This window comes from Perognathus longimembris, chromosome 7, assembly GCF_023159225.1.
Source record: "Perognathus longimembris pacificus isolate PPM17 chromosome 7, ASM2315922v1, whole genome shotgun sequence".
Lineage (NCBI taxonomy): Eukaryota > Metazoa > Chordata > Mammalia > Rodentia > Heteromyidae > Perognathus > Perognathus longimembris.
Window position 1 is genome coordinate 2,097,654 of NC_063167.1, and position 27,770 is coordinate 2,125,423.

The following is a 27,770-nucleotide window of genomic DNA, read 5'->3' on the forward strand; positions in this document are numbered from 1 at the left end:
AGCCCAGGAGAGACCTGAGCGCAGGGACCTCCCGCACGGGAACAGAGAAAGAGCGGCTAAGCACGCGCACTTAGGAGTCCTCCTGGCCAGCGCGTGCCCCTCTGTACCGTCCTCCGAATCCCTCCTCCTCTTCTCGGGGCTCCCAGGGTACCCCCGGCCCGAGACGCCACTCCGAGACGCAGGTGTGGGCCGGGGCCTCCCTTGCGCTCCTGCTGCCGGCTGAGCTCTCCTGGGGTCCCGAGCCCCCCCGGAGGAGGGCTGAGGATGCCCCATGGTGAAGGCCAGCAGGTGTCTGGGGTGGGGCTGCCATTCACCTGTGCGGGAAGGCCCGTTTCTAAGGGAGGGGAGGCCACACCGCTTAAAGCAGCCCCTGTGCTGGGGCACTGTCGCTTGTACCACCACCTGGAGGCCTAGACCCTGGAGCCGTCGATCCGACCCCGGCCTCCGCACAGCCCGTCCTCCGGAGTCCTCGGCCCCTCCCCACCGCCCCCCCCCCCGGACCTGGCTCATGGGGCTGGGGGTGGGGCAGGCGCGCTCAGGATGGAGGTGTCCTCCGGGGCGTGGCGGCGGAGCCCACGGGCTGCCCGGAGCCGGGAGCCACCCCAAGCGGCAGCTCTGCTCCAGGTGTGGGAAGCTTGGATTCTACCTCGCCGGCAGCTGGGTGGGTCCCCAGAAAGCCTGGCACCCGGGGAGGCGGACGGAGAGGGGCGGGCGAGGTGAACGTGTTAGCTTATCCCAACGCAAGTAGTGGCCTGTTGGAGTGGGGTGGGGGCCCGAGGAAATATTTGGGATGACTTGGAGCCGGCTGGCCCTTTAAAGCTCGGGTAACAAGACACCTCCCCAATGGGACAGGAGCTCAGGGCTGGGGCTTCCACCCTCAGCCCGCCGTGTGTGTCTCCCTCCCTCCGCCCCTTCCCTGACAGGCCCAGTTCAATCTGCTCAGCAGTGCCATGGACCCGATGAGCAGCCGCCCTGCCCCGGCCAGCCCCTACACCCCGGAGCACGCGGCCAGCATGCCCACCCACTCGCCCTACGCGCAGCCCAGCTCCACCTTCGACACCGTGTCACCGGCGCCGGTCATCCCCTCCAACACCGACTACCCCGGCCCCCACCACTTCGAGGTCACCTTCCAGCAGTCCAGCACAGCCAAGTCGGCCACCTGGACGGTGAGTTGCCTGGCCCCCCCCGCCCCCCCGCGGGCACCTGCCGGGCCCCCACCGGGCGCTCGGGGATGCCGAGCGGTTGCGCACACCGACCGTCCACGGGGGGGGTTCCCGCCTGGCCCAGCGGGAGGAGGGAAGGGCAGGAGGCGGGTCTTGGGCTGGTAGTCTGGGAGTGCCCACCCCACAGACGTGTGGCCAGAGCCAGCCAGCCAGACTCCCGCGGGGTCCTAGCGAGGCGGGGTGCGTCTGTGCGGCTGCCCGCGCGGTCCGGGAGGCTGGACGGCGCGCCGTGCTCGCCTCGGGGTTCCGGCTGGAGCTCTGTCCCGGGCAGCGCTGGGAGGCTCTGCTGAGAATCACCCCGGCCCTGCGCCAGGCCGCAGAGGCCGCGTCCTCCGGCCGAGTGGCCGCCTGGCCCTCGCTGCGTCGGGGGTGTTGTCCCTGAGCCTTGACACAGGACCGGGGCACGACCATGGCACGCACGATTCCGGTCCTCGGCCGGGCTCGTGACCGGGAATTTCCCACGTTGCTGCAGCCCACGTGTGTGTTGCTGCCCTGCCATGCCCGTTGCAAACGGCCCAAGAGCCCACCGGGTGGGATCGGTTATTGTTCCCGCTTTAGACCCGGGGAGGCTGAGGCACGGGGAGGGGATGTAGCTTGCCCAGAGTTAAGGAGCTGTAGGTAAGTTGAGGCAGTGGAGGGAGGGAATGTAGCTTGCCCAGAGCTGTGCACCTGTAGGTAAGTTGAGGCACTGGGATGGGGCTGTGGAGAAGAGAGGACTGCCAGGAGAGGCGGCCACGCTTTGGGACCCTCACCCAGGAGTGCGGGCAGTGCGAGGCCCCGGGAGGGGAGGGCGGCCCTGGGCGCCTCCAGGTCTCCTGCCCAGCTGAGGAGGGGACGGGGGACCCCGAGCTCAGGGGCTGCAGGAGGCTCACGGGGCAGTGGCCGCTCACCCTCGGGACTCCACCTCCTCCGGGGGGCTGCTGTGGCTGTACCCCAGACTCCCTCCCGGGAATAGGACCCCCGGGTGGAGATGTTCCTCAGTGCGGCGGGGCTGTGTGTGTGTGGACCCGCCCAGGTCCCGCCGTTGGGTTACGTCCGTGTCCCCTGGGTGTTCCGGGCTCTTTGGGGGCCAGAGGACAGGGCGGAGCCAGACCAGAAGGCTGGCCCGGGTCTGGGTTCCAGGCCAGCGCTCCGACGGCTCCTGCTCTGTGGGCTATGGCAGATGGGCCCTCAGACTGAGTGAAGGCCCCACCCGTGGGCACGGAAGGGGCGGACAACGGTGGCTCTGTCCAAGGCTCCCACAGCAGCCGGCCGGCCGCTCCTGCAGCCCCTCGCCTTGGGCCCCGTTTCCCCCCTCTGTAAATGACGACCCCACGCTGCCCACGGGGTGGTGACAGAGCCGGTGCGGCGGGCAGCACAGAGGCTGTCCCAGGAGGGGGCGACAGGCAGCCGTCGGCCGGACTCCGGGGCAGCTGCTCCGCAGGAGCGGCACCTGCTGGAAGCCCCTCCCTTCTCTGCGGACTGCGGAGGGAGGGAGGGGCCGGGCCCGCCCTCCACCCGGGCTCTGAGGTCCAGCGGGCGTACCTGTGTCCCGGGTGACCTGCTGCTCACTGTGGCTCTGCTGTCCCACTCCAAGTCCTTCCCCTCCCCCTGAGGGTGAGGGAGGGGCCTGGTGAGTTCTGAATAAGGCCCCCCCACACCCCACCGTGGAGTCCCGGTTCTCACGGGGCGGGGGGGGGGGTGGAGCCCTCAGATGATCTGAGCCATTCCCAGGAAGAAGCAGGAGCCGCCTCCTCGACTGGGGGCTCTGCCCCCCCCCAGTGACCCCCAGGGGGTCATCTGCTGAGGACGGAGGCAGCCCTGCTGGCCAGTCACACCAGGGCGCGGAGAAAGCGGGGACCTCCCTCTGATCCCCTTCCCAGTGCCCAGCAATGGCGCGGGCCGCGCGGGAGGCCAGGGGGCCCGGGCTGCTCCGTGTCCCCTCCCCTGCCCTAGCCAGACGGGGTGGAGGTGAGACCAACATTGATAATGAGATTTTGGCACCTCAGCTCTCTGGGCACAGACCCCCCGAGGGCGCTTGCTCCTTGCCTGGGGAAGGGCGGGCAGCGGCTGCTCTCCGTTCTTGGGGGTCCGACGGTGTGGGCGCTGCCCAGACTTGCAGCCCGGGCCTCTGCTCTGTGCCTCGCTCGGCCCCCGCCGCACCACCAGCTGGCGACTGAGAGAGAATTCCTATTTGTCTCTAGTACAATTCCATAGTCACTGCTGCCCTCTTCCTCCCCGAGACTGGCAGATGCCCCCTCGCTCGCCCCCAGGGGCCGCGGCTGTTAATGGGGTCTTTGACCTCCGCGTTGCGAAGGCCTACCGCGGGCACCCCGCCGCCGTGGGGGCGACCCCTCCCCCTCCCCATCTTCCCTCAGCCACGGGAACTGCGTGCGCACCCCAGACGCTGGGGCCCTGGGCTCGCACGCCCGCGGCCATGCCCATACACACGCGTGCACCGCACAAACACACGGGTGTACACGTACCCAGGACGCACATGCACTCGCATGTGAACACAGGCCCACGCACACGTGCACAACACGTGTACACACCCATGCCGTCCGGCAGCCCCTTGCCCCCCAGAAGCCACCGAGCCAGGGAGGCCACAAACGGCAGGGGAGGGGGCACTGCGGTGGGGTGGGGTGGGGGGGAGACAGCCGCCTGCCGGCCGCGCCCCGGGTCCCGCGTCTGCCTGTGAACGCACTGCTGCTCTTCCCCTCTGTCTGTCTGTCCTCTGCGCTAAAGGGAGCCAGCCCACGGCTGTAGGGCTTCTTAGAGCCGGGCCCGATGCCCGGGCCCCCCTCAGAGCCCATCGTCCGTGAGCCCCCCCGTCCTGGTCCTGATCATAAAATGGACCGTGTTTGGGCCATCGCGTGACCCGCTCGGGCGTGGGGGAGAGACGGACGGGGACTGGTCACGGGGGGAGGGGGGAGGGGCCGGCCTGGTGCCCCAGAGGCTCTCGAGATGGGGGGGTGGGTGGGGCCCGTGGGCGGCGTGGGCACCGGTTGCGTTGTCTGCTTCTCGACCTCCCTGGGACGTGGCTGAGTTGTGGGAGCCTGGGCGTTGGCAGGGCTCTCTGGCCTTTGGCCCCTGGTGGCCGTGCTCAAGCTGTCCCCTACCCCCTTGGTTGGCAGTGTTGTGGCCCCAGGGGAGGGATGACGAGCGCCATGCCCTTCCCCCATGGCAACAGCCTGATCCCCGGGTCTCCCTCTACTCGGCTCTGATTTGCCAGGGGGCCACGGCTGCTCTCGGTCTGGCACAGAGGCTCTGGCTCTGGTGGCGTCTGCGGGCACCTCAGGGGCAGGCTTTGGGGAGAGACGGCTGCCGGGCGGGCGGAAGAGGGGATGGGGGCCCCCGGAGGTCTCCCCAGCAGCCCCCGGCTGCCCCGAGACTCCGCGCTGTGTCTGGGGCAAAAGCGGGCGGGAAGCCGGAGGCCGCACGAGGGATTCCTGGGGAGGCCGAGGCTGACGCAACGCCGATGGATGTGGAGCGAACTTTCCAGTCCCTTGGAGGTTTAGCAAGCAGGAGAATAGCGGAGGTGTCCCAACACGACTGTGATATCAATTGCGTTATCCCAAAAGTTTATGGAATGCATAAGTGGAATTAATACCTTTTACTGGCACCAGGAGCAATTATATGTGTTTAAGCGGAGGGAAGAGCTCTAACCATGTTTATTGTGGAGATGAAACGTGGGCTATTAGGGGAAACAAGGGCACTTAGGGGGAAATTACGGCAGTCACTCGGAGCGAGCGCAGCTCTGCAGGGGGGAGACAGCGCCCGGCACCGGCCCTGGCCGGGGTCAGGGCCCCTGTGCCCGTGGGCTGACATGGGTTCCCCCTCCTCTCTCCACCACCCCGGCCGCCTGGAAGGCTTCTAGAGAGTCCCTGGTTCTGGCTGCAGGCTACAGCTATGGCAGCTACACCCCAAGCCACCAGGATTGTAGCTGGGGACTCGAGGCAGGACCCCCTGAAGGACAGGATTCGATCCTGGGTGTTACCAGCTGTGGAGGAGGACTGTGTCCCGATTTGCAGGTTGCATTCTCAAGGTCTTACCTCCAACACAGAGACAGCTACTTGGACCTGGCGCCTGGCTGCCTCTTTGCAGTGCCCCCTTGGACGCACCTGGGCTGGCTGGTGGTACGGAGTGGGGGTGGGGGCGTACCCTGCAAATGCCCCTCTCACGAATGTTCCACAACGTTGCATTCAGTGCATTGCCTCTACAAGCACACAGCAGAGGGTGGCGGAGAGCGAGGCCCGGCGTGACCACGAAGGCTCTGCACATGCAACCTTGCAGCACCAGACCCCGCAGGGTCCGGGAGCTGCTCTGTCCCCTACCGCTCGGGGGACGGCCAAGGGCAGAACCAGGAGCCTGACTCCAGCGACCTGGCCGCTCCCGGGCCTGCCCGCCCTCCACGCACCCGTGAGTCCTCGCTCTGTGCGGATGGATCGAGCCCCCGGGACCTCTGTGACCAGCAGTAAGCAGGGCTGGCGCCTTGGAGGTCCACCTGCTTGCCTCAGGGGGACAGAGGGCTGTTCCTTGCCAAGACTATTCCTTGGCCCACCGCAGGCTTTCATTGCTGCCTGTGGTGGAGAAGAGACGTGCCGTGCACCTCTGATGGTGGGGCGTGCGTGCGTGCGTGCGTGCGTCCGTGCGTGCGTGCGTGCGTGCACTGCTCCTGGGACTTGAACTCAGTGCCTGGACAGTGTCCCTGAGCTTCTTCTTCTTCTTTTTTTTTTTTTTGCCAGTCCTGGGGTTTGAACTCAGGGCCTGAGCGCTATCCCTGGCTTCTTTTTGCTCAAGGCTAGCACTCTGCCACTTGAGCCACTTCCAGCCTTTTCTGTTTATGAGGTGCTGAGGAATCGAACCCAGGGCTTCATGCGTGCTAGGCAAGCGCTCTACCGCTAAGCCACCTTCCCAGCCCCCCGAGCTTCTTTTGCTCAAGGCTAGCACTCTACCACTCGAGCCACAGCTCCGTTTTACCGCTGTTTGTGGGTAGTTTATTGGACTTTCCTGACCAGGCTGGCTTCCAACCACCATCCTCAGACCTCAGCCTCCTGAGCAGCGAGGATGGCAGGCGCGAGCCCGGGGGCCTAGCCGCCTCCGGTGGTTTCTGGGGACACATGGGGGCTCCTCTGACTGCTGACAGACAGCCTCTATGGGAAGGAGTCAGGTGAACCTTCCAGCCTCCCGCCTCCCCCCACCCCTGCCACTGCCAGTCCCTGACCCCCGCGCCCATCCTCACCAGGCTGACGTCAGTGCCCAGCAGCCTTAGGCTGTCCCTCGAGGCCAGAGCTCCCTTCCCGTCCTCACGCGGACACACCCCGGCCAGTTCAAGGCTGCAGTGAGTGCTTTCCCAGGGGGGCCACAGGCCAGCTGGGGGCTGAGGTCGTCGGGGCTCACGCCTGGGCAGGGCAGGTGACCCCCCCCCCCCCGTCTCTGCTGGCCCTGGGCCGACAGTGCCGGGCGTCGGCTCCCCGCCCTCTTTGCTGGGCCCATGCCCGAGTCCAGGGCCCCGAGGCTGGCCGGGGTCTGCCCGCGGGGGGCCGGCCTCTCAGGTGGGCAGGTCTGAAGCCGGTTGTGGTGGAGAGACAGACGTATTTGGAGCCCACTGGGAGGGGAGGGGCGACGTGTTGGGCCCGCTGCCGTTCGTGTGCTCAGAGCATCGCCCTGCCCCCCCCTCCCCGAGGTCCCCACCCTGCCCAGGCTGGGGAGGGCCGGGGGGAGTGACACTCCTGCCACTTCCCCCTCTGGGACGGGGCTGGGGGCCTTGCAGCCCCCTGGGAGCCCCCACTGCAGTCCGCCGCAGCCTCGTGCTCCAAGGTCAGGAGGACGACCTTGAGGACCAGGGCACACCAGGCCCCATCACTCAGTCGCCCAGCCCGGAGCCAGGCCTGCTGCCCGGCAGGTAGCTGAGCGTCCGCCTGACTGTCCAGGCTTCACAGGACCCAGAGGCGCAGAAGGGCGGACTCCGGTCCCACCACCAGTCAGACCTCGTGCCGACGGAGGTTAGGAGATGGAGCTTGGGCCTCTGGCTGTGAAAGAAAGAACCAAACTCAGCCTCCGCCTCTAAGGCTTCTGTGGCCCCCAAGGCTGTGGGGGTCCCGCTGCACCGGCAAGCTGCTGGGCCTGGGCGGTGTGCCCCCCGCGCCCCGCCCCCCCCCCCCCCCCCCCCGCTCTGGGAGCCCTTTGGAGTCTTTGTGGAGGCTTCCTGGTGTCGGCACCATTGATTAATCACTGACCTTTATCCCCACCCCCCAAGCCTGTAAGTCCCAGCCCCCCACTCCTGCTCTAGCCTAGCCCTGACCAGCCAGCCCCCCTCCCAAAGCCAGCCATGAGCCGAGTCATTGGCATAGGGACACGATCACTTTGAAGACTCCCAGGACTCGCGGTGCCACCTGCCAGGAGCCAGGGAAGCAGAGCAAGTGCGCATTTCACAACACGAGGGCACGCCACCCAGCCCGGTGCCACTCAGTCCTGACTCAACTGGCAGTTTGGGAAGCAAAGTTCTGCTTGCCGAAATAGGACAGAGGTAGGGTGAAGGGGAGGGCTGGACCCTGGAACTTCGGGGAACACAGCGTCGTGGTTCCCGGCTCATGAGAGGGGCCTCCGTCTCCCGAGTGTCTGTGCAAACCCTCCGCTTCACCTCACCTCCCAGCTTCCCCCAGATGCTTAGGGAGGGAGGGCCCTCATCCCCCCCCCCCCCGCCCCGGTCAGGCTGCTGGCACCACCTCCCTTCCCGAGCAGGTGTCCGCCAGGCCCTTGCTGCCCAGGCGCGCGATCCGCTTACCCCCCCAACTCCGATCCTAGCCAAGGGACAGGGTGGCACAGGTGGGTGGGCCGAGCAAGACAGAGCCCCGTGACCTGAGGGCCCGTGGCTTCCTCTCACGCCTCGGCTGAAGGAGGGGCTTTGTGAAGCCGCCACGTAGCTCCTGTTCTGCTTGGTACCTGGCTGGCATCAGGCTAGCACAGTCCTTGCCAGGAGAGATGTCCCAACAGCCCCGACCCACCCCCTCCCCAGAGGGCAGTTCTTGTCCCCCGTCTCCCGGACCCTAGTGCCCACTCTTGAGAACTTACAGTCACCTCGTGTATCGCTTTATCACCGTGGCCTTGAAGCCCTCGGGAGCCCCAGCCCCCACCGCCCTCCGTTGACTTGACCCCAGGGTGCGCTGAAGCACGTGGTCGGGGGGCGGGGGGGGGGGACTGCCGCATGGGATTCCCTCCCTCTCCAGAGCGAGGACTTCCCTGGGGCAAGAGCTGGCCTTCCCGTCCCCCCAGGACCCCCTGAGCTGGGTAGGAGCCCATCCCGTGCCACAAAGGGGCTGTTCCAGAGTGGTCCCCGGGCCGGCATCACCGGGAGAAAGGACCTCGGGGGCTCGGGACCGGGAGCCCCGTCTGCACCCACAAGATTGCATGCATGTTCTACAGGAGGCCTGTGGCCCAAGGGGCCCTCCAAGGGGCTTCAAAACCCACATAGGGGTCAGAGGAAAGAGGAGTGTAGCTTTAAACACACATACATGCACACACGTGCGTGCGCGTGCACGGAAAAACGGATGAAAGTGAGTTATGAAAAAAAATCATTTTAAAAACTCAAAGCCCCCCCGGCCGCCCGTCTTCTAGAATCTGTTGTAACAGATTCACCCAAGCTGGTTAACGGTATTTGCGGTTTGCAAGATCCAACATGTCCTGGGAAAATGACAGACAAGTTATTATCACCTCTCCACTGTCCTCCTGCCCGGACCTGCCTGTGCCGGGCACCCAGCTGCCGGGAGCGGGTGCGAGGAAATTAACAGCCCCGCGCCGTGCCCGCCCTCCGCCCGCCCTCTCGCTCCCCCGCTCCCCCGGCTTCGCCAGGCCCGGGGCTCCCAGCCAGGCCCGGGCCCATGCTGGATTGGCGTGGGGGAGGAGAGGCAGGCAGGGAGGGAGGGAGGGAGGGAGGGAGGGAGGGAGGGGCAGAGGCGCCGGGGTGAGGGACGAGCTGCACCGGTGTTTGGGCAAACCGTTTCCTGCAAGCGCCGCGGAACACACGCATCCGAGCAGGCAAGTCCGGACCGCTCTGTGTCAACAGCCGAAGATAAATAAGATTTTATCAGCTCCGAATCTGTTGAAACACATCCATCTAGCGGTTCTAGGGGAGAAGGGGGGGCAGGCGGAGAGGAAGCGTCGCCGTGACCTCGTGCGGAGGAGATGCCCACCCGGGGACCCTCTCTTGCCTCCTTCCTCGGGTCTTAGCCCTGAAGGCCGACCCACAAGCCGTGCTGCTAGGGAAGGGGCTGGAAGCGATCCAGAGCCCCCTGCCCAGACCCCTGCCTCACCAGCTCATGCTCCCAGGTAGGGGGGGTGACCCCAGGTCTGATGCCCAAGGTTCCTTCATGGTGCTGAGCTGGCCCAAAGGCTACTCTTCGGGACGGCCCTGAGGGAGTGAGGCAAGCAGCCTTGCCCAGGGCATAGGAGGGAGATGGGGCACTGGCCTCACCCTAGGGTGATGCCCCCCCCCCCGTCGTCTGCCCTCGGAGAGGCATCTCCCTCCTCACTGGGTCTGTCAGTACCGGGGGGCTGGGTGCTCCCGCCCCGCGCCTTGCTCTCTGAGATGGCCCTGCGGCCCGTCCCAGCGCCGGTACCAGGGACAGCTCCCGGCACTCCGGCTCCTCCCCGGGGCGGGGCCCCCCTGCTCGCCCGGCCCAGCCTGGTGGGGGGGGCGGTCCTGGGATCTCCTGTGGGGGTGGGGGGTGGCACCACCCCGTGCACCCCAGCCAGGACCCCTCTCCACACAGCGCAGAGCTGGGGGGGCCTCAGCCACCGGCCGCCCCAGGCTCCCCGGAGGACAGGCCGGCGGGGGCCCTGGGGAGGTCCCTGGAGGGCCGGGTCACAGCCCCCCCTCTACGCCCCCCCATGGCAGCCCGGGCACAGCTCCGCCCTGTCACAGCTTGGCGCAGGAGTCCAGGCCCCGCCCCCCCTCCAGGCGTGTTGGGGCTGCCCAGGAATGTGGCCACGGGGCCCAGTCACACCTGGCCCACCTGGCCTGCACCCCCAGGCCCCCTCAGCCCCAGCCTTGGTGGGCCTAGAACCAAGTCTCTGGCCATGACCGGTGCCCTAGGCAGGATGGAGTCTCTGGGTAGAGGGTGCTCCGCCCTGGAAAGGCCACTGCGGGGAGCCCGGGCCCGCGGGGCCCCCGGGGGCCCCCTTGGCTCCGGCTCTCTCCCAGCCCCTCCGTCAGCTGCACTCGCCCGTTTTCCTTAGGCGAGCCTAGGCCCGGCTGACCATAGGCGCTCCGCACACGCTAGCCAGGGGATGGGTCTCCCGATCGCTGGGCGGCCCTGCCGCTGTGGGGCTCTCCTCCGCCAGGAAGCCCCTCGGCTGACCTCTCTCTGGCCGAGCCTCCTGGAGCATTCTGGAACTCACTGGGTGCCCTGCACGAGCCGTGGACTTGTTTTGGACGTCGCCTGGGAGTCTGCCGGAGGGCCGGGCGCTGCGCTGGCCCCAAGCGTTGGCTCTGGGCTGGGTGTGGGTTTCCTTACGGCTGGGGGACCCTCAGTGCTCTGTGAGCACGGCTTCAACCCAGTCCCTCTCCCGGGGCTCAGGTATCAGTGCAGGTATTGAGTGCCAGCTGCACTCCTCCGTCTGCTCTGTGCTGCTGGCGGAGGCGTGCGCTCCGGGGCCAGGTGCGCTGCGCAGGGAAGGGGCTTCGCGAATGCTCAGCAACGGCCAGCCCGCCCCACGCACCCCCCGGAGCCTCGGAGGGGCTCGGCAACCTCCGCGCCTCTGGCCGGCCCCCTCACCTGCCTAGGCTGCTGGCACGGCGCAGAGCCTGCCGCCTCCCAACCCCCTGGCCTGCTCCTTTGTCCCCAGCCAGGAAATGGAGACCATGCCGCCATGTGCCAGCTGGGGGGATGTGGAGGGGGCTTGGGCAGAAAACCAGAGCCCAGGCCGACGCAGAGGCCACATGAGGCCTGACGATTCCCCCCAGGCCTAGGTCTGAGGAACAGCGATGGAGGCAGGACGACAGTGCTTTCCAAAGTACTGCTTTGGGGAGCCCAGGGGCAGTGTCCACAGGGATGGGGACCCTGCACCTCCGCGATCACCCCCCAGGGAGCCAGCAAGGTGGACCCGCAACCGCCCCGAGGCTGCGCTGGCACGGCCTGGGTCATGCCTCCGCCTTCCTGGCTTCGCAGTCCTTGTGCGTGGCCCCGCACGGTGAATTAGTCTTTCCTGGGCTTTAACAGGACCCAGGGTGTGCGCTTGCCACTGCCCCGCTGTGCCGGCCCCGTGGGCGACGTCTGTCTGTCCCTTCTGTCCCTCCGTGCTCTGTGAGCACCTGTGCCAGCTGGGGTACCTTGGTTCCTCTGAGCCCACTGGGGGGCGGGGGAATCTTTTGTCTGTGGAGCTGGCGTGTGGGGTTCGCACCATACTCCACAAAGCCAAGGCTCTGGGGGGCGCACGGGGGGTGAGCTCCCCCTGATCCTTCCTGGTCTGCTCAGCCGGCAGTTCCCTCTCTCTGGCCTCCGTTTCCCAAGCTGCACTATGGTGGGCTGAGGTGGGCATTTCCCAGGGCATTTGTAGCTGGTGTGGCTCCTGACTCTGAGTCGACGCAGGGCACAGCGGGTACGGCATGGTATAGAAATGGTCGTCTGGGGGCGGGGAATACGGCCTAGTGGCCAGAGCGCTCGCCTCGTATACAGGAAGCCCTGGGTTCGATTCCCCAGCACCACCTATGTAGAAAACAGCCAGAAGTGGCGCTGTGGCTCAAGTGGCAGAGTGCTAGCCTGGAGCAAAAGGAAGCCAGAGACGGTGCTCAGGTCCTGAGTTCGAGGCCCAGGACTTGAAAAAAAAATCACACAAATGGTCCTCTGAACAGAGACTGGGAACTTCGCTGCTGTCCCGGGGGAAAGGAGAGCGTGGGTCTCGGGGGTCAGGAGCGAGCAGGAGGGCCCACTCTCATAGCGGGGAGCGGCCGCCCCGATGGTCGGGGCCTCCGAGGGGCAGCCCAGGCCACGGGACCGCGGCTGGAGGTCCCACGGGAGGCTTGATCAGGCAGGGCAGCCTCTCACTGGCCCTGGCTGGGCCTAGATGGGCCTCCCTTAGGTCCTGGGCTGGGGAAACGGGTTCTGGGCTTTGTGGTTTGGGGGGCTGGGAGTGGTGCAGGCCAGGCTGCCTAGACTTGGTCTGGAGAGAAAGCGTTGAGGTCCCCAGCCAGCAAGCGGGGCCTCACTGGTTCAGGGCAGTCTCTAGCGCAGTGGAATGCATCAGGGGCCCAGCTCGCCTGTGGTTAAGTTTCTTTTTTGTTGTCTTGTGAGCCAGTCCTGGAGTTTGAACTCAGGGCCTGGCATAAAAGCTCTGTCTCTGAGCTTTTTTGTTCAAGGCTGGTACTTTACCACTTGAGCCACAGCCCCACGTCCAGCCTTTTGGAGGTCCATTGGAGTTAAGAATGTCATGGACTTGGGGCTGGGAATGTGGCCTAGTGGTAGAGAGCTTGTCTCATATACATGAAGCCCTGGGTTCGATTCCCCAGCACCACATATATAGAAAATGGCCAGAGGTGGCGCTGTGGCTCAAGTGGTAGAGTGCTAGCCTTGAGCAAGAAGAAGCCAGGGACAGTGCTCAGGCCCTGAGTTCAAGCCCCAGGACTGGCAAAACAAAACATAACAAAACAAGAATGTCATGGACTTTCTCGGCAGAGCTGGCTTCGAGCTGCGAGCCTCAGCTCTCAGCCCCCTGAGAGGGTAGGATTACAGGCAGGAGCCACCTTTGCAAACCTCAGCATTGGAAACGGAGGTTCAGGCTTGGAAAGCAAGGCCTAGCCCAAGCTGCCTTGTCCCCAGCCCTCAGCCCTGCCCCGGCTCCACCTCCTCTCCCCAGCCCTGGCCTTCCCACACGATGGCGTGGAGAACCACCACTGCAGCAGTGGGACGCAGGGCTGAGTCACCAAGCAGGTGCTCAGCAGGTGCCTGGCGGGGGGGCCCAGCTCCAGACTCGGAGGGAGGCATGCAAAGAGGACTTCCACCCAGGTGCAGCCAAGTGTGTTGGGAAGGAGCCCTGGGGGAGCAGGGCCCTCGAAGAAGGGGCCACGACCCAGGCCAGGGTGTGAATCCGGACCGTGATCTCTCCCTGCCAGTACTCCCCACTGCTAAAGAAACTGTACTGCCAAATCGCCAAGACGTGCCCCATCCAGATCAAGGTGTCCACGCCCCCGCCGCCGGGCACCGCCATCAGGGCCATGCCCGTCTACAAGAAGGCGGAACACGTCACTGACATCGTGAAACGCTGCCCCAACCATGAACTTGGCCGGGACTTCAACGAAGGTGAGGCCCCGCCAGTCCCCAGCCCTCCTCAGCACCAGGGCCAGCGGCCAGAGCCCGGCCCCAGGGGAGGGCTGGCCCGGGGCTGCGGGGCCCTGAGCCAGTCCCTCCCCGAGGTGCCCCAGGTCAGCCGGGGAGGATGCTTGAGCAGAGCAGGTGGCTGGGACAGGCCTCTCAGGGCCCCTCCCGTGGGTGCTGAAGTCTGTGCACCCTGAGATCAGGAGGAGAAGTGGGGGGCAGAGCCCCTTGTCTGGCTCCAGGGCACAGACAGGAAGGAGGGCTGCAGCGGGTCTGAGCCCCATCTGGGAGGCCCACAGGGCCCGTCGGGGTCCCCGCTCCGCTGCCAGGTGCCTGGCACAGGAGTGGTCGGGGCTACCTGGCCGGGCGCTCTCTGAAGCAGGGTCCCCTCCTGGCAGGACAGTCTGCCCCGGCCAGCCACCTCATCCGCGTGGAAGGCAACAACCTCTCGCAGTACGTGGACGACCCAGTCACCGGCAGGCAAAGCGTCGTGGTGCCCTATGAGCCCCCGCAGGTAGGCAGGGCCGGGCTGCCGCCGTAGAAGGGGGTCCTGGCTTACACAGGAACCTGGAGGGCAGCTCGTAGACTCGCGCAGGATGGCAGGGCGAGGTAGAGAGAGGGGAGGGAAAGGAACAGAGAGACCCGGAGCTTGGTGTTCTGTGTGCGCCATGCCAGAGGGGTGGATAGATGAGCGGATGGGTGGATGGTCCGTGCATCTGGCCTGAAACCACCCCACGCGCTCCGCCCTGGCTTGCCAGACCTGGCAGGAAAGCAGGGCTTGGGGATGGGCTGCTGGGGAGAGGCGGAGGGTAGAGAGCTATGGCAGGTGCATGGTTGGGGAGGCAGGGGTAGAGAGCTATGGCAGGCGCATGCAGGTGCATCGTTCCGGGAGGGGGGAGAGGCGGAGGGTAGAGAGCTATGGCAGGTGCATCGTTCCGGGAGGGGGGAGAGGCGGAGGGTAGAGAGCTATGGCAGGTGCATGGTTGGGTGGGGGAGAGGCGGGGGGTAGAGAGCTATGGCAGGCGCATGCAGGTGCATGGTTGGGGGGGGGTGGAGGCTGGCGCCGGAGGCCACAGCTGAAGGGAGCACAGGCTGGAGCGGCTGTGCAGACTGGGAGCCGCGGAGCCCAGGCTGCGGGGGGAGAACCCTGGATGCAGGCGCAGGCACGGAAGGCAGCTGACGCAGGCCGGAGGCGACCTGGACTAGAGACGGGGGTAGAAGAGGCAGCCGGGCGAGGACAGACTGGGGCGAGGGTCTGACCTTTGACTTAGGGTCGCAGAAAGCTCCGGGGTTGAGAGGCTGTGTTGGAAGGAACCCAGGGAAGACCGAAGGATGGGGAGTCGTGACGAGAGGGCCCCCGGGGTGCCGTGACAGCAAGGCTCCCTGCCCTGCCGTGTCTGGTGCGAGCCCAGCAGCAGGACCGGTGTGACCAGCCTTTCCCACGCCGGGCTCGCTCGCCCCCTGGTGGCCGCCGGATTCCAGCGGCTTTGTGACAGGTGGCTGTCTTCTCAGGTCTTTTTGGTCCCCTGACCTGGGGAGGCCATGAAAACTGCCCGTTTTGTGATCTCAGAATGTCCAGTGGTCAAGAGACCCACGTTCACATCTCAGCGATGCCCCAAACTTCCCCCCCCCAAATGGGGGGTGTCCTGGGGTACGGTTCACACGTGTACACCCCTGGACCCTTTATACACAGCCACTCACACACACGCCCATAGGCTGTGTGCTTGTGACGGGAGATGCTCGAGGCAGGCAGACCCCAGGATCTGCTTCCCTGAGAAGGGAGACCAGGCCAAAAGCCTCATTGAGCCCAGCGGGGGCTTGGTATTTAGTGTACTGCATGATGGGAAGGGAAGGACAGGCGGATGGATGGATGGACAGACAGGCATGCGGCTGTAGATGGAAGGATGAATGGGTAGATAAAGGGACAGATAGAAGGATAGACGAAGGAAGGAAGGAAGGAAGGAAGGAAGGAAGGAAGGAAGGAAGAAAGGAAGGGCAAATGCACGGACCCATTGATGGAAGGATGGGCAGACGGATGGATGAACTAGTAAGCAGACAGTTCGTTTAGCAGATGGGTGAATTGCACGGCAGGACCACAGATCTGCACTGGATGCGGAGTCTCGGGACCTCCTTCTCTAGGGAGGGGTCCCAACCTGCGGACACCGAGCCCTCCCCTACCTACCCCTACCGCAGGTGGGGACAGAATTCACCACCATCCTGTACAACTTCATGTGTAACAGCAGCTGTGTGGGGGGCATGAACCGGAGGCCCATCGTCATCATCATCACCCTGGAGACCCGGGAGTGAGTCTGCGGGTCACAGGGCGGTGGGGGGGGGGGTGGCGAGGACTGGGCAGGGGAGGACATGAGGCCAACGGCTGATGCTGAGTGCGGAAGCCAGCGAGGGGAAGCGGCTCTGTAGGCTGGGCTGCTGGAAGGAAGGCTGCACCCGGCCGGCCAGGCCGCTCGGGCGGGAGCTAGGCCTTGGGGATGGAGGACGACGCTGGGGAGTCTCAGGCCAGTGTTCCAGAGCAGCCTCAAAGCTTCGCCCCCGGCCTCCCTCCTTCCAGCTAGGAAGTTCTCGCTGCCCTTGGTAGACGTGGGGCCCCAGAGGCCTGTTCCGCAGGCTTTGGAGTAGGTGGGTCCCCCAAACTCACAGTTCTTCTGCGCCCCCTCCCCAGTGGGCAGGTGCTAGGCCGCCGGTCATTCGAAGGCCGGATCTGTGCCTGCCCTGGCCGTGACCGCAAGGCCGACGAGGACCACTACCGGGAGCAGCAGGCTCTGAACGAGAGCGCCAGCAAGAGTGGGGCTGCCAGCAAGCGCAGTGAGTGGGGGGGGGGGGGGGCTGGGGGCGGGGCAGGATGAAGCTGGGCATGCTCAGTGCGGGCTGGGGTGACACGCTGGCCGGCCGGCCACACCCCAGAGGGGGGAGCCCCCCGCACCCCCTCCCGCTGAGCCGCGTGAGCGCAGCCCGGATGTCGCACTGTCCCTGGGCCTCCGGCACGAGCGACCTCAGAGGCCCAGGGCCCCCGTGGCACCCCGTGTCCAGCCCCATGGGGCACGGGCAGGGCCCACGCTTACCCCGTGGCGGTGCTGCCCCCAGGGGTGGGTCAGCTCCCACGGGGGCCGGGCTCACCTGTTCTCTTCTGCCCTGCCCTGCAGCCTTTAAGCAGAGCCCGCCTGCCATGCCTTCCCTGGGTGCCAATGTGAAGAAGCGGCGGCACGGGGACGAGGACACGTACTACATGCACGTGAGTGTGCCCCACAGGCAGGCCACACCGGCAGAGTGAGGCCTTCCCACGCAGGGGGGGCGGGGGGTCTGCAGAGCCGGGGCTGGGGAGTCCCAGAGGAGGCCTGGGAGAGCGGAGACCCCAGTCCTGCAGGAGGTAGAGCTGAAGAATAGAACCAGCTCAGAGTGAGACCCACCGGGGCCAGACCCCACGTGAGGGCCGCGGGGCTGGCCAGGTCAGCAGCGGGGAACCCAAAGCCCCAGAGCATCCTTCGCAGCAAATGCCTCGCAAAACCCGTTGGCCAAGCTGCCGCTCCCACCGGGGTGGGAATTGAGCAGGAACCTGGGACTCCGCAGACTGGCGGGCAGCAGGGTATAGCTGTGTCTATGACTGTCTGTGACCACTTGGCTGGTGGACTAAGTCACCATGGCCTCTGATAGGCCTCGCCCCCTGTGACAGAGAATGTTTCCTCCTGAGCATTCTTCCAGAGCAAGTCCCTCTTGCAAAACCCCATGTCTGTTGGGTGGAAAGCAGAGGACCAGGCAGGGCCTGGGGCTGGAAGGAGTGGACACAGTCCCCCTGGACAGGCTTCACCACTGGGCCAGGTCTCAGGGCAGACATGTTCCTAGAACGAAAAAAGGGCCTGAGGAGCTAGAGTCTTTGGGGTGCTGGAGAGCCTCCAGAAGAGCAGTGCTTTGCGGTGCACCCAGGGTCCCAGCCGGCCCCTCCTGCCAGGGACCTAGCAGAGGCTGCAGCTGGCCCCTCCCACTGGAGCCCCGCCCACCAAGCCTGCAGCTGGGCCCTCCCACCGGAGCCCCGCCCACCAAGCCTGCAACTGGCCCCGCCCACCAAGCCTGCAGCTGGGCCCTCCCACCAGAGCCCCGCCCACCAAGCCTGCAGCTGGGCCCTCCCACCGGAGCCCCACCCACCAAGCCTGCAACTGGCCCCGCCCACCAAGCCTGCAGCTGGCCCCTCCCTCCGGAGCCACGCCCACCAAGCCTGCAGCTGGGCCCTCCCACCAGAGCCCCAACCAGCAAGGCTGCAGCTGGCCCCTCCCACCAGAGCCCCACCCACCAGGGCTGCAGCTGGCCCCTCCCACCAGAGCCCCGCCCACCAGGGCTGCAGCCGGCCCCTCCCACCGGGAGTCGGGGGCTGGCTGTGTCTTGTGTGGACTTAGGCACAGGGTGGGCCTCTCTGGCGCAGGTGAGAGGCCGGGAGAACTTTGAGATCCTGATGAAGGTCAAGGAGAGTCTGGAGCTGATGGAGCTGGTGCCGCAGCCCCTCGTGGACTCCTATCGACAGCAGCAGCAGCAGCAGCTCCTGCAGAGGCCGTGAGTGTCCCGCACACGCGCACGCGCCCTGGCCCTGGGTAGGGGAAGCAGGGACAGCTCAGCCCAGCAGGGGAAGAGCCAGGAGCACCGAAGGCAGGGAGCCACGGACAGGCAGCGGGACCAGGACTCCACCCGGCACTGCCTCCTCCAGGGAGCCTCCCGGAGTCCTGGGTCACAGCCTTGCCTAGCTGCTTCTCCCCTCCCCCACGGGGAAGGGGGGCCGTGGGAGGCGGGTCTCAGTGGCACGCCTCAGCTCCCCCCCCCACACACACAGGCTGAGCACCTTGTTGGGGATGCAGACGGGGTCCGGCAGCTGGAGGCTGGGGCATGAAGCTGTTCCGAGGATTCGCTGGGGGGCGGGGGGGGGCAGAGCTGCCCTTTGCCCCCTGTGAACGTGCACTGTGACTCCCCAAGCAGGAGCCACCTGCAGCCTCCGTCCTACGGGCCCGTCCTGTCCCCCATGAACAAGGTCCACGGCGGAGTCAGCAAGCTGCCCTCCGTCAACCAGCTGGTGGGCCAGCCTCCCCCGCACGGCGCGGCTGCAGGGGCCAGCCTGGGGCCCATGGGTGAGTCCCGGGCAGTGGGGGGCGGGGGCGGGGGGAGGGGAGACCCAGGGGGAGGGCTCCGGCCCGCGGGCTGTGTCTGGCGGGAGGCAGAGGTGGTATGTGTGCCTCCGCGCAGCTGACGGAGCCCAAGGTTCTGGGCCTCCCAAAGCCTCCATTTCCCCGTCAGCAAAACAGCGCAGGCGCTGGGTTCTCTTGCTCCGTGGATCCCATGCGAGGCCTCGTCGGGGCCCAGACCTTACAGGGAGCTGGGCCGGGTGGCTCAGGCCTGCCGAGAAGGCCCGTGTGCGGGCACGGGGCACGTTCCCGGTGCCGCGAGGCCTGGCGCACGGGCCCTTGGGACCCAGGGGCACTCGAGTGCTTGAGGCAACCGCTTCACTCTGACAATCAGAGCACCCTGCCCTCGGCCACCCTCCGTCCCCGCCTCTCGGGGAGAGGAGACCAGACCCAGTGAGTTCCCTCCTGCTCAGGTTCCCCTGGGGACTCCGCCATTGCTGGGGGCGCCACCCCGGTGTCCACAGCCCGGGCAGGGCCAGGTCCCGGGAGCCGGCCCCAGTTCCCTCTGACCGCGCACCCTGCCCTCTGCCAGGCCCGGGCATGCTCAACAGCCACAACCACGGCATGGCGGCCAACGGGGAGATGAACGGCGGCCACAGCTCCCAGTCCATGGTCTCGGGGTCCCACTGCACCCCACCGCCCCCCTACCACGCCGATCCCAGCCTGGTCAGGTGAGGGGGCTGCCGCTGGCCCCGCGCTCGCGGGGGGCCCCCGTCCACGCGCCGTTCTTGGCTCCTGCTGCGGGGAGGGAGCGGTCGTGCTCACACGCTGGCCCGGCCTGCCCGGTCTCGTCCCGTTCCGTCCCGGGCTGTGTTTGAACCACGCGGCTGTTCTGAGGATGGAGGAGCGGGAAGTGTCACGTGGGGGGCCGCGACGGATGTGGGGAGGGGCCACCTAGAGAGAAGAGCACGGGGAGCCACAGGGGCCGAGGCTCCGCAGGGTGGGCGCACGTAAGTCCCGAGGGAACCACGGCGCTGGGGCCACCGGGGCAGTCAGGTCCTTCCCACCCCAGCCGTCCTCCCCCTCCCGTCCCCATGAGAAGCGAAGCACGCCGGGCCCTTGGAGTTAATGCTTTATTTCTCCAATTCCGCCTGCAGTTTCTTAACAGGACTGGGCTGTCCCAACTGCATCGAGTATTTCACGTCCCAGGGGTTACAGAACATCTATCACCTGCAGAACCTAACGATAGAGGTAAATGCCTGCCCGCCTGCCCAGCTCGGGCACACATCCTCTCTCTCGGCTGAGGGATTCGCAGACCTTCCCACGCTCAAGCAGGAGAGATTCATTGCCCACAGATCCCAGCCCAGTCAGCACCCAGAGCACAGGGGCCAGGCCCAGTCAGCACCCGGGACCCAGGGATGAGGCCCAGTCAGCACCCGGGACCCAGGCATGAGGCCCAGTCAGCACCCAGGACCAAGGCATGAGGCCCAGTCAGCACCCAGGACCCAGGCATGAGGCCCAGTCAGCGCCCAGGACCCAGGGGCCAGGCCCAGTCAGCACCCAGGACCCAGGCATGAGGCCCAGTCAGCACCCAGGACCCAGGGATGAGGCCCAGTCAGCACCCGGGACCCAGGGGCCAGGCCCAGTCAGCACCCAGGACCCAGGGATGAGGCCCAGTCAGCGCCCGGGACCCAGGGATGAGGCCCAGTGAGCGCCCGGGACCCAGGGATGAGGCCCAGTGAGCGCCCGGGACCCAGGGATGAGGCCCAGTCAGCGCCCGGGACCCAGGGATGAGGCCCAGTCAGCGCCCGGGACCCAGGGGCCAGGCCCAGTCAGCACCCAGGACCCAGGGGCCAGGCCCACTCAGCACCCAGGACCCAGGGATGAGGCCCAGTCAGCGCCCGGGACCCAGGGATGAGGCCCAGTCAGCGCCCGGGACCCAGGGATGAGGCCCAGTCAACACCCAGGACCCAGGATCCAGGCTCAGTCAGCACCCAGGACCCAGGGATGAGGCCCAGTCAGCACCCAGGACCCAGGGATGAGGCCCAGTCAGCGCTCAGGACCCAGGGGCCAGGCCCAGTCAGCACCCAGGACCCAGGGATGAGGCCCAGTCAACACCCAGGACCCAGGATCCAGGCTCAGTCAGCACCCAGGACCCAGGGATGAGGCCCAGTCAGCACCCAGGACCCAGGGGCCAGGCCCAGTCAGCACCCAGGACCCAGGCATGAGGCCCAGTCAGCACCCAGGACCCAGGGATGAGGCCCAGTCAGCACCCAGGACCCAGGGATGAGGCCCAGTCAGCACCCAGGACCCAGGGACGAGGCCCAGTCAGCACTCAGGACCCAGGGGCCAGGCCCAGTCAGCACCCAGGACCCAAGGGCCAGGCCCAGTCAGCACCCAGGACCCAGTGGCCAGGCCCAGTCAGCACCCAGGACCCAGGGATGAGGCCCAGTCAGCACCCAGGACCCAGGGGCCAGGCCCAGTCAGCGCTCAGGACCCAGGGATGAGGCCCAGTCAGCACTCAGGACCCAGGGATGAGGCCCAGTCAGCACCCAGGACCCAGGGGCCAGGCCCAGTCAGCGCTCAGGACCCAGGGATGAGGCCCAGTCAGCACTCAGGACCCAGGGGCCAGGCCCAGTCAGCACCCAGGACCCAGGGATGAGGCCCAGTCAGCACCCAGGACCTAGGATCCAGGCTCAGTCAGCACCCAGGACCCAGGGATGAGGCCCAGTCAGCACCCGGGACCCAGGCATGAGGCCCAGTCAGCGCCCAGGACCCAGGCATGAGGCCCAGTCAGCACCCAGGACCCAGGCATGAGGCCCAGTCAGCGCCCAGGACCCAGGGGCCAGGCCCAGTCAGCACCCAGGACCCAGGCATGAGGCCCAGTCAGCACCCAGGACCCAGGGATGAGGCCCAGTCAGCACCCGGGACCCAGGGGCCAGGCCCAGTCAGCACCCAGGACCCAGGGATGAGGCCCAGTCAGCGCCCGGGACCCAGGGATGAGGCCCAGTCAGCGCCCGGGACCCAGGGATGAGGCCCAGTCAGCGCCCGGGACCCGGGGATGAGGCCCAGTCAGCGCCCGGGACCCAGGGATGAGGCCCAGTCAGCGCCCGGGACCCAGGGGCCAGGCCCAGTCAGCACCCAGGACCCAGGGGCCAGGCCCAATCAGCACCCAGGACCCAGGGATGAGGCCCAGTCAGCGCCCGGGACCCAGGGATGAGGCCCAGTCAGCGCCCGGGACCCAGGGATGAGGCCCAGTCAACACCCAGGACCCAGGATCCAGGCTCAGTCAGCACCCAGGACCCAGGGATGAGGCCCAGTCAGCACCCAGGACCCAGGGATGAGGCCCAGTCAGCGCTCAGGACCCAGGGGCCAGGCCCAGTCAGCACCCAGGACCCAGGGATGAGGCCCAGTCAACACCCAGGACCCAGGATCCAGGCTCAGTCAGCACCCAGGACCCAGGGATGAGGCCCAGTCAGCACCCAGGACCCAGGGGCCAGGCCCAGTCAGCACCCAGGACCCAGGCATGAGGCCCAGTCAGCACCCAGGACCCAGGGATGAGGCCCAGTCAGCACCCAGGACCCAGGGGCCAGGCCCAGTCAGCACCCAGGACCCAGGGACGAGGCCCAGTCAGCACTCAGGACCCAGGGGCCAGGCCCAGTCAGCACCCAGGACCCAAGGGCCAGGCCCAGTCAGCACCCAGGACCCAGTGGCCAGGCCCAGTCAGCACCCAGGACCCAGGGATGAGGCCCAGTCAGCACCCAGGACCCAGGGGCCAGGCCCAGTCAGCGCTCAGGACCCAGGGATGAGGCCCAGTCAGCACTCAGGACCCAGGGATGAGGCCCAGTCAGCACCCAGGACCCAGGGGCCAGGCCCAGTCAGCGCCCAGGACCCAGGGATGAGGCCCAGTCAGCACTCAGGACCCAGGGGCCAGGCCCAGTCAGCACCCAGGACCCAGGGATGAGGCCCAGTCAGCACCCAGGACCCAGGATCCAGGCTCAGTCAGCACCCAGGACCCAGGGATGAGGCCCAGTCAGCACCCAGGACCCAGGGGCCAGGCCCAGTCAGCGCTCAGGACCCAGGGATGAGGCCCAGTCAGCACCCAGGACCCAGGGGCCAGGCCCAGTCAGCGCTCAGGACCCAGGGATGAGGCCCAGTCAGCACTCAGGACCCAGGGGCCAGGCCCAGTCAGCACCCAGGACCCAGGGATGAGGCCCAGTCAACACCCAGGACCCAGGATCGAGGCTCAGTCAGCACCCAGGACCCAGGGATGAGGCCCAGTCAGCACCCAGGACCCAGGGGCCAGGCCCAGTCAGCGCTCAGGACCCAGGGATGAGGCCCAGTCAGCACTCAGGACCCAGGGGCCAGGCCCAGTCAGCACCCAGGACCCAGGGATGAGGCCCAGTCAGCACCCAGGACCCAGGATCCAGGCTCAGTCAGCACCCAGGACCCAGGGATGAGGCCCAGTCAGCACCCAGGACCCAAGGGCCAGGCCCAGTCAGCGCTCAGGACCCAGGGATGAGGCCCAGTCAGCACCCAGGACCCAGGGGCCAGGCCCAGTCAGCACCCAGGACCCAGGGATGAGGCCCAGTCAGCACCCAGGACCCAGGGATGAGGCCCAGTCAGCACCCAGGACCCAGGGGCCAGGCCCAGTCAGCACCCAGGACCCAGGGACGAGGCCCAGTCAGCACTCAGGACCCAGGGGCCAGGCCCAGTCAGCACCCAGGACCCAAGGGCCAGGCCCAGTCAGCACCCAGGACCCAGTGGCCAGGCCCAGTCAGCACCCAGGACCCAGGGATGAGGCCCAGTCAGCACCCAGGACCCAGGGGCCAGGCTCAGTCAGCACCCAGGACCCAGGGGCCAGGCCCAGTCAGCACCCAGGACCCAGGGATGAGGCCCAGTCAGCGCCCGGGACTCAGGGATGAGGCCCAGTCAGCACTCAGGACCCAGGGGCCAGACCCAGTCAGCACCCAGGACCCAGGGATGAGGCACAGTCAGCGCTCAGGACCCAGGGATGAGGCCCAGTCAGCACTCAGGACCCAGGGGCCAGGCCCAGTCAGCACCCAGGACCCAGTGGCCAGGCCCAGTCAGCACCCAGGACCCAGGGATGAGGCCCAGTCAACACCCAGGACCCAGGATCCAGGCTCAGTCAGCACCCAGGACCCAGGGATGAGGCCCAGTCAGCACCCAGGACCCAGTGGCCAGGCCCAGTCAGCACCCAGGACCCAGGCATGAGGCCCAGTCAGCACCCAGGACCCAGGGATGAGGCCCAGTCAGCACCCAGGACCCAGGGGCCAGGCCCAGTCAGCACCCAGGACCCAGGGACGAGGCCCAGTCAGCACTCAGGACCCAGGGGCCAGGCCCAGTCAGCACCCAGGACCCAAGGGCCAGGCCCAGTCAGCACCCAGGACCCAGTGGCCAGGCCCAGTCAGCACCCAGGACCCAGGGATGAGGCCCAGTCAGCACCCAGGACCCAGGGGCCAGGCCCAGTCAGCGCTCAGGACCCAGGGATGAGGCCCAGTCAGCACTCAGGACCCAGGGATGAGGCCCAGTCAGCACCCAGGACCCAGGGGCCAGGCCCAGTCAGCGCTCAGGACCCAGGGATGAGGCCCAGTCAGCACTCAGGACCCAGGGGCCAGGCCCAGTCAGCACCCAGGACCCAGGGATGAGGCCCAGTCAGCACCCAGGACCCAGGATCCAGGCTCAGTCAGCACCCAGGACCCAGGGATGAGGCCCAGTCAGCACCCGGGACCCAGGCATGAGGCCCAGTCAGCGCCCAGGACCCAGGCATGAGGCCCAGTCAGCACCCAGGACCCAGGCATGAGGCCCAGTCAGCGCCCAGGACCCAGGGGCCAGGCCCAGTCAGCACCCAGGACCCAGGCATGAGGCCCAGTCAGCACCCAAGACCCAGGGATGAGGCCCAGTCAGCACCCGGGACCCAGGGGCCAGGCCCAGTCAGCACCCAGGACCCAGGGATGAGGCCCAGTCAGCGCCCGGGACCCAGGGATGAGGCCCAGTCAGCGCCCGGGACCCAGGGATGAGGCCCAGTCAGCGCCCGGGACCCGGGGATGAGGCCCAGTCAGCACCCAGGACCCAGGGATGAGGCCCAGTCAGCGCTCAGGACCCAGGGGCCAGGCCCAGTCAGCACCCAGGACCCAGGGATGAGGCCCAGTCAACACCCAGGACCCAGGATCCAGGCTCAGTCAGCACCCAGGACCCAGGGATGAGGCCCAGTCAGCACCCAGGACCCAGGGATGAGGCCCAGTCACCGCTCAGGACCCAGGGGCCAGGCCCAGTCAGCACCCAGGACCCAGGGATGAGGCCCAGTCAACACCCAGGACCCAGGATCCAGGCTCAGTCAGCACCCAGGACCCAGGGATGAGGCCCAGTCAGCACCCAGGACCCAGGGGCCAGGCCCAGTCAGCACCCAGGACCCAGGCATGAGGCCCAGTCAGCACCCAGGACCCAGGGATGAGGCCCAGTCAGCACCCAGGACCCAGGGGCCAGGCCCAGTCAGCACCCAGGACCCAGGGACGAGGCCCAGTCAGCACTCAGGACCCAGGGGCCAGGCCCAGTCAGCACCCAGGACCCAAGGGCCAGGCCCAGTCAGCACCCAGGACCCAGTGGCCAGGCCCAGTCAGCACCCAGGACCCAGGGATGAGGCCCAGTCAGCACCCAGGACCCAGGGGCCAGGCCCAGTCAGCGCTCAGGACCCAGGGATGAGGCCCAGTCAGCACTCAGGACCCAGGGATGAGGCCCAGTCAGCACCCAGGACCCAGGGGCCAGGCCCAGTCAGCGCCCAGGACCCAGGGATGAGGCCCAGTCAGCACTCAGGACCCAGGGGCCAGGCCCAGTCAGCACCCAGGACCCAGGGATGAGGCCCAGTCAGCACCCAGGACCCAGGATCCAGGCTCAGTCAGCACCTAGGACCCAGGGATGAGGCCCAGTCAGCACCCAGGACCCAGGGGCCAGGCCCAGTCAGCGCTCAGGACCCAGGGATGAGGCCCAGTCAGCACCCAGGACCCAGGGGCCAGGCTCAGTCAGCGCCCACGGGACCCACGGGCTCGTCTGGCTGGTGCTGGAGGCAGCTGAGTAGACATGATCCCAGCTTCTGGGAACTGGGCTTGAGGGGGTCTTCTTGTTCCACTTTCCTGTGCCCCAGACCATCTGCCTTTGGTGTCTGGGAATGGGCCGTTTCCAAGACATAAAAAAATTGAACAGTGCAGGAGCCAGGGGAAGCTGGTGGTAGTTCAGAGTTGTGTAGACATGGAGAAACTGAGGCCCACAGCAGGCAAGTGGCTGGCGCACCTCTCCTCCTACCCGTGGCCACCACACGTTCGGGGTTGACCAGACCGCCAGGGCTTGTCCTGGGGTGGACTGCGAACACTGGCAGACAGCCCCAGGAGACTTTTCCTCCGTGCTGTTAGCACTGACAAGTCCAGAGACACAGCCGCCGGACTCGTGTCCTGCGCCTCGTTTGGGCCTTGAAGCTCTGTGCAGCCTCTGTTCTCCAACCAGCTGGATCGGCCAGGGCCTGAGGCCAGCCCAGCCGAGGGCCCAGGCCGGAGATACAGATGGCGAGGTGTGACTTGCCAGCCAGCTGGGGCCAGTGCCTAACCACCCTCTGTGTCCCTAACTGCCCGCCACCCACACTGTGCCTTAGTGGCCCCTGCTTGACAGCTTTGAGACCACGCATGACCCCTTTCCCTGCTAGTGAGATCCACGAGCAGGGGCTCAGGGCTGGGCTGGGCTAACAAGGGGGGGCCAGCCCTGAGGCCAGAAGGCAGGTGGTCCTTCCGGCCTCCATCTCCGCTCTTGCTGTGGTCGGGCCCTGCTAGCCCGGAGCCCCGGGGGAGGCCCATGTGCGCATTCTCCCTTCTGATACCCCATACGCACAGGGGCTCTCAGCACAGCTGCAAGCGTGGGGGTGGACAACCAGCCGGCACGGCGGCCCCAGCCGCTGCCTCCACACTGTCACGTCTAGGGCCTGGGGGGGGGAGGGGGAAGGGGGTTCCCGACGGGACATGCCTGGCGGTGGGCGGGGCGGCCCTGGCTCTGGGCCGCGGCTCCTCCTCCCCTCTGAGCCGCCGGCTGTTCTCCCAGGACCTCGGGGCCCTGAAGATCCCCGACCAGTACCGCATGACCATCTGGAGAGGCCTGCAGGACTTGAAGCAGGGCCACGACTGTGGGCAGCAGCTGCTGCGCTCCAGCAGCAACGCCGCCACCATCTCCATCGGGGGCTCGGGCGAGCTGCAGCGCCAGAGGGTCATGGAGGCCGTGCACTTCCGCGTGCGCCACACCATCACCATCCCCAACCGCGCCGGCCCGGGCGCCGCCGCGGGCCCCGACGACTGGGCGGACTTTGGCTTTGACCTGCCGGACTGCAAGTCCCGGAAGCAACCCATCAAGGAGGAGTTCCCCGAGGGCGAGGGCCACTGAGCCCGCCCAGCCCCCCTCGCCTCCTCCGCCGGCCCGCCCGCCGGGGCCAGGACCCGCGGGCTTTCTCCATGGAAACCGCAAGGACCTCCGCCAGGCGCCCTGCCCACGGGGACATTGCGAGACGCCACTGACCCCCAGAGAGGCCCGGCCGAACTGGATGTGAGCTGCCCAGAGGAAACGTCTGGAGCCTTGCTGCCTGGCTGTGTTCAAGCTCCGGGTGTGCCGTCTCTGCGGGTGGGATGGCAGCCTCGGTGGTCTCCACGCCATTGGGGAGCGCACGAGATGCTTCTGTCGGAGGCCGACAGGCTGCCAAACAGTATTGTCTGGAGTCCCCTGCCGCCGGGTGGCCACGGACAGCGCGGGGACGCACCTGAGACACCCGCACGTGTGAGTTCACGCCCCACGGTGTCCTTGCTCGAGGTGGGGCTGGGCTTCCCCCGCAGGATGCAAAGCTGGCTCCGCCCCTAGCTCACGCCCACCTCTCCTGCGGGAAGAGAGTCGGTGCACCTGACTTGGAGAGGGAGGCGCGGAGGGCGGGGCCTCTCCCCGTCCAGCCCCAGACGCCGCCCGCGTCCCGAGAGGGCCTGGCCGCCAGCCGCGGCGTCTGGCTCTCAGCGCAGACTGCTGGGAACTGTCCAGGTGTGATAAAATGGTACTTTCTACATGGTGGGTCAGCTTTTTTTTTTTTGTAAAACTTG

General features: G+C 67.2%; 1 protein-coding gene across 1 annotated transcript; it reads left to right on the forward strand.

Annotated features, from left to right (window-relative positions):
- The first annotated feature begins 540 nt into the window (after nt 1-540).
- Nucleotides 541-27,072, forward strand: LOC125354431 (tumor protein p73-like). Its single transcript, XM_048350006.1, has 12 exons — nt 541-624; nt 924-1,166; nt 13,312-13,498; nt 13,912-14,027; nt 15,707-15,816; nt 16,194-16,336; nt 16,675-16,763; nt 17,946-18,073; nt 18,491-18,639; nt 19,226-19,364; nt 19,791-19,884; nt 26,737-27,072. The coding sequence occupies exons 1-12, from the start codon at nt 541-543 to the stop codon at nt 27,070-27,072; spliced, it is 1,818 nt and encodes a 605-aa protein (XP_048205963.1).
- The last annotated feature ends 698 nt before the right edge of the window (nt 27,073-27,770 follow it).